The sequence below is a fragment of the Stegostoma tigrinum genome, chromosome 38 (assembly GCF_030684315.1).
Source record: "Stegostoma tigrinum isolate sSteTig4 chromosome 38, sSteTig4.hap1, whole genome shotgun sequence".
Lineage (NCBI taxonomy): Eukaryota > Metazoa > Chordata > Chondrichthyes > Orectolobiformes > Stegostomatidae > Stegostoma > Stegostoma tigrinum.
Window position 1 is genome coordinate 12,986,602 of NC_081391.1, and position 6,000 is coordinate 12,992,601.

Sequence of the window (6,000 nt, forward strand, 5' to 3'; positions counted from 1 at the left end):
AGCAGCATCTCAGGAGCACAAAAGCTGACGTTTCAGGCCTAGACCCTTCATCAGAAAAGGGGGAGAGGGAGAGGGTTCTGAAATAAATAGGGAGAGAGGGGGAGGCAGATCGAAGATGGATAGAGGAGAAGATTGGTGGAGAGGTTGCAGTGGAAGAGAAATTGAGGTTGGTCCGGAGGGTAACTCCTTCAGGTTAGGCATCCCTGGAAGAGGCTTCGCAGTGAGGTTAAAATTGTACCAGAGATAATAAGAACTGCAGATGCTGGAGAATCCAAGATAACAAAGTGTGAGTTGTCAATGAAGGGAGCCTCTCCTTCATCATCCTGATTGGCTCCTGGGTCCAAATCCCACCCTGCACTGATTGGAACCCAATTGGAAATAGCTTCTCTTCAACTGATTGAGCAAAATATTTGCTTATTGTTGATTGTGTCATTTCCTGCTTTAAAAGGTGAGGATTAATTCAATGCTGAGTGGCACTAAAAGTGGATTGTGTGTGTGAGGTTCTTCCTAGTAGAAATCAGGACAAGGCCAGCTTGACCAAATGGATTCCCAGATCAGTCAGAACTATCACCAGGATTGTGAAGCTGCTGTCAACAAGCAGATTAATGTGGAGCTCACTGCCTCCTATCTCTATCAGTCTTTGGTGAGTGTTGTGTTTGTGAGGTTAAAATTCAATCTATTATTCTGAAGTGAGCTATTTCCCTTGTAGATTGTGTTTCATATCTCTGTCCTATTGAACACATCAGGAGAAATGTGATGTTATCATATCTGTGGGCTATGATCCTGATGTACAGTCATGGTGGACCCTGTTGGTCTTCAATGATCTCTGGAGGGTGAAGTGTTTTTTTTTGACTTAGTTCAAAATTCCCTGATAAGGTTATGCCTGGCAGTAATTGTCACTCCCTCACTAGGATTATCAAAAAGTTCATCTAATTCCTGAAGGAACTGGAATAACCATTGGCTAGTTACTGGCTTCTGTTTTTAATTTCTTGCTTTCTGTTTATTTAGTGATGCATGTCATTGAACAACATGCTGACTTGGGATAGCAGTAAGGCATTATGGTAGCTCTTTGCAGTTAACCAAATCTGTTCTGACACAGCCTTCAGGGTTTGGCTGTGACTGGTAGCTGCTCAAATAGGCCTTGTTGGAGGCCTACTGGGCTTTGTGGTCATTATTGAGATGGGTGTGGCTCTTCCCTTAACACTGACACGAAGTTGATCTGCTGTGGTGTGTGAAGTGAGACGCTGGTGCTTTTGGAATGTGCTGAGGGTATTGCCTCAGTGATGCAATGGATTATTCCCAGACCATCTATCCTGGCCCTGAAACACACTGGCCCCTTAGGCCAGGTGGCAGTGTGCCTGTGCCCTTCTAAGGGATAGACTGTGTTTGGAAGGTGTGTGTTGAAGTAACCTTGGTGAGTGTAGCAGGAGACCTGGTAGATAATGGACCCTGAAAGGAGGTGGTGAATGCAGTCCCCATGAAGTGGGCTGCTCTGTCCTGGATGGTGTCTGCTTCTTGCATGTTGTAGCTCCCCTTCTACAGACACATGGGGAATATTCATTTCTCTCTGGGCTTGTGCGTATTGGAAGGAAGCTGCCTCGATGTAAGGATGGAGTCAGTATAACCTCCATTTGGGAGGTGGGAACAGCTTTTACTGGTGAACCAGTTGGGGTTTAATCACTGGCCAGTGTCCCAGCACAACAGGGAATTATGTACCAATCAATAAATCCCCACTATTCTATCTTCCACAACTTGGAACTACCCAATTAAACAACACTTTTTTTTTTGCCTCACTTTGTATTAGAGGGTTGAAGTAGCTTTTCCCATCAGGATTCCTTGCTAATAGCAGCACTTGTGCATCAGCTTCTGAAGAAACAGCCAATAGACGACTCACTTCTACTTCAACTGAAGATGCAGCCTGCCAATGTTGAACTGTGAATGTTGGTTTTTGATGAGTGATCATGGGTGGGGAAAATAACAGCTTTTTGCATGTTCAACGAGGCTAAATGAAGGTTTCCAGCAGCATGTTTACTGGTGACATTATCCATAGAACAACAGTTGATGTAGAGATCAATTGTCTGTCTCCAACATTTGACTTTTCTTCAGTTTGTTTTTACAATTTGTTTTATCAGTGTGATGCTTGTTTGCAAGCTTCTGGATGTGAGTGCACTCAATAAACAGGTGTGTAATAGCCTTCTGCGGCATGCAGACAGCATGTCCTGTAGTGCTAAAATATATGGTACATCTAATGCCATTAATCTTGAGGTTGCAGAACCTGCTTCCTCCTGGTTGTACTGTTAGAGTAGTGCTCACCATCTTTATTAAGAGAAAGCAAGGTCGGGAGATGGATGAACACAGCAGGCCAAACAGGAAATCTGACACTATGGGCTAACATTTGTTTGCCACCTTCTCCCCAAAGGAGAAATGCAGTGCCTTGCAGCTGCCCCACCCTGAGCCCATTCTGCCTACCAGCTCCTGGCACTTTGTTAAAACCTTAGTCCATCACTAATTTCATTCAGTCCTGGTGTGTGTTTGACAGTGGAAATACGAATTCAATTTTTCCTCTCGATGCTGTGCCAGACCCCCTGAGCGTTGCACTGTATCATAAACCAAAACACATGGTATGCACATCCTCCCTGGAGGAAGCTGGGTTTGTTCAGATTGAGCCAGTTCAAGGATCATCTGGCTAATTGGACAACACGAGGTTCATGACCACAGTCATGTACCAGAACATAACAGCTCGTGGCATTCTAGAGCAAACTGACAATTCTCAACCAGTCATCAATTTCTGAGATCTTCAGTTGGGCCCAGTGGTGCCTTTAATGGGATTTGAAATGTTGTCTCTTCCAGATGTCCTATTTTGACCGGGATGATGTTGCCCTCCCCCATTTCTCTCACTTCTTCAAAGATCAGTCCCAGGAGAAGCGGGAACATGCAGGGAAGCTGCTGAAATTCCAGAATCAGCGTGGAGGCCGAGTCCTCCTCCAGGATGTGAAGGTTGGAGTTTGGTTTGGGTGAGGGTGGGTGGTGACAGGTGAAAAAGGCAGCTCTCATGGTGAGGTTTCAAGTCAGTGATGAGGACTTCACTCCCTAATGGGAAGTGACAAATATGTTCTTCTGTTTGGGTCCCCTGTGTCCTGGCTCTAAATGCAACAAATCACACAAACAAGCCCTTTGCCCAACATGTCTATGCTGACCCACCAAATGACACTTTGCTGCAGTGATAATGGAAGCTGCAGATGCTGGAGAATCCAAGGTAATAAAATGTGAGGCTGGATGAACACAGCAGGCCCAGCAGCTTTTGTGCTCCTGAGATGCTGCTGGGCCTGATGTGTTCATCCAGCTCTAAATTTTATTATCTTGGACACTTTGCTGCACTTGGTCCACAGACTAGTCTGCCCTGGCATGAAATACTTGGCTAGATGTTGCTGGAGTGGTGTCTCGTCCATATTTTTACCATCGTCTGGTCGGGTTTGGGGCAGGGGTGAGGGAGGACACTTCCTCAAACCTTGTGCCCTCTGGTCTTGGTGCCTGCCATGGCAAAGACCTCTGTCCTTCCATCTTCCAACTGCCTCAGCCTCACCTGCTCCAAGGAAAATCCCAGCTTCTGGAACCTGTCTTCAATGGATTTTCAGTCTTGAGGCAACATCGAGTATTCATCACCTGCAGCCCTTCCAGTGCCATCCTGTCCCTCAGATTTGGGGTTCTGGTCACCACCCTGCATTTCATCCTTGGCCTGGCTCATGTTGCAAAGCTTGTAACAAGACTGAGCTCTATACTGTGCCCCAACTGAAGGGGACAAGCATCATGTCAGCCATCTTCACCAGCCTGTCTACCTTCACTGAGCCTTGAGCTATCTATGGTCTGGACGTTGTTATCTTAGTTCCTTTTATTCTAAAAGCTTTGCTGGCCCTTCAATGAACTAAGTTGCAGTGATGTTTCTCCTCCTGCTCGTGAGGAGGAGGACATGGCCTCGCGGTATTATTGATGAACTGCCAGTCGGACCCAGGCCATGTTATCCAGTCGCATGTTTGAATCCTGCCACAGCAGGTGGAATTTTGACTCCACTTAAATAATCTGGAAATAAGAACCGAATGATGACCATGAATCCATTGATTGTCAAACTCATGAGGCTCAATATCCTTGTTTAGGGAAGTAAATTTTATCTCGTCTGAACTACATGTGAGTCCACACCCACAGCAATGTGGTTGACTCTTTATTGCCCTCTGCAGAATTAGGGATGGGCAATACATGTTGCCTGGTCAGCAAGCCCTCTCCAAATCCCACCAATAAAGGGGACATGGAATGCTGCCATCAGCACAGGTGGGACTTCACCCTGGGCCTTGTGCTCCAGATGCAGGGATATTACCACGGTACCACAAAAGGCCTTGGGAATTAGGGTGTGACTGTCCCGCTTGGAATTCCATCAGAGGGACACCAGTACAAACCACTTTGTGCCAATTTAATCCTTCTCCCCACAATGACCTGTTCCTGAGCTTCATGCTTCAGATCCTGGATAAACAGCAAAGTGAAAGCAATTCAAATAACTGTTCCTCATCTGGGCTTCAGCGACAGAATAGTTGCTCAGTGGTTCGCACTGCTGCCTCAGAGCCAGGGACACAGGTTGGATCTGGTCTCTGGTGGCTGTTTGGAACTTACACATACACCCTCCATGGGTTACCTCCCACAGTCCAATGATCGCCAACTCGAACCTGGATATGGGAAATGCAGACCCACATGAAAAAGGTGAGTGGAATTGGGTGGGATACTACTGAGCTAGTCATTGGTCTCAATGGGCTGAATGTCCTGTGGCCATGCTGCAGGAATGCTGTTGCTGAAGCTTAACTGTCCTTCTTTCCCTTCTCCAGAAGCCAGAGAGGGATGAGTGGGGTAACAGCCTGCAGGCAATGCAGGTTGCCCTGGATCTGGAGAAGAATGTGAACCAGAGTTTGCTGGATCTACACCAACTCGCCACTGCCCAGACTGACCCTCATGTAAGCTTCACCACCTCTCCTTCTCATCACTGCTACGCCCTCAGGGCAACACTTCATTGGTTGGTCTTTGTGGTTTGGAAATTCATTGCTGTAACACTGTCTGTCTGACATTGGGCCTGTAGTGATCATGTTGAGGATCTGTGTTCAGCAGTTGTTAAAAATAGGAATTTGAATCAGTATCTGGAAGGGGTGTTGAACTGATACTGGCCACTGAATTCTCGTTTAGTATCATCGTCCATCACAATCCACCTCTACTCCATTTCACCAACAGCAAGAGGGAGCAGCTGAAATCCTATTGTCCTCATTGGCACAAATTCTCCACGTGCTGGCTTGGTTTTTTTAGGACTGTTGAGTGGGTATGGTGAAATGTTTTGCAGTGGGAATTCTGAAGTTTTCTTTAATAGTGATTGCAATTTCTCACATGTTCTGTTGCAGCTGTGTGACTTCCTAGAGACTCACTATTTGGATGAGGAGGTGGAGATCATCAAGCAACTCGGGGACTACATCACCAACCTGAAGCGCCTGGGAGCCCCTGAGAATGGGATGGGAGAGTACCTGTTTGACAGGCTCTCCCTGGAGGACAGCAGTTAGTGTGGCCTGGAGTACTGTCTGCTTGGTCTGAATGCATTCCCCACTTCACCCTGGGCAATCTGTCTCCTTCCAGGGAGAAGGGACTTGGAGCAAAGAATGTAATGGCTGTACCAGCTGAATGAAAATGAATAAAATCATGTGTTGATCTTGCTTATTGCCCATCATTCAGAGCCCTGTATAATTTTGGTAGTTATCCTGAGAGATTGAAGCACTTAATTTTTCTGCAGTTTGATTTTGCTGATCAAATTACTAATTGGGCTAAACATCTCATTGGTTCTATCCTCCATCCCACGCCGTCCTCTGTCAGACAGGGATTACAAGGGGAGGTTGCTCTGGCCGATGAATCAATAATAGTCTTCCAAGCAGAACTTGAGGATATTGGGTTATTGTCGGTTGGAACTTGCTCTTAGCAGCT

General features: G+C 46.4%; 1 protein-coding gene across 1 annotated transcript; it reads left to right on the forward strand.

Moving 5' to 3' along the window:
* The first annotated feature begins 541 nt into the window (after nt 1-541).
* On the forward strand, nt 542-5,585 carry LOC125447013 (ferritin, heavy subunit-like). The gene is made up of 4 exons (XM_059640872.1): nt 542-643; nt 2,851-2,997; nt 4,869-4,994; nt 5,430-5,585. Exons 1-4 carry the CDS (start codon nt 542-544, stop codon nt 5,583-5,585), a joined length of 531 nt encoding a protein of 176 aa, XP_059496855.1.
* Nucleotides 5,586-6,000: the final 415 nt, after the last annotated feature.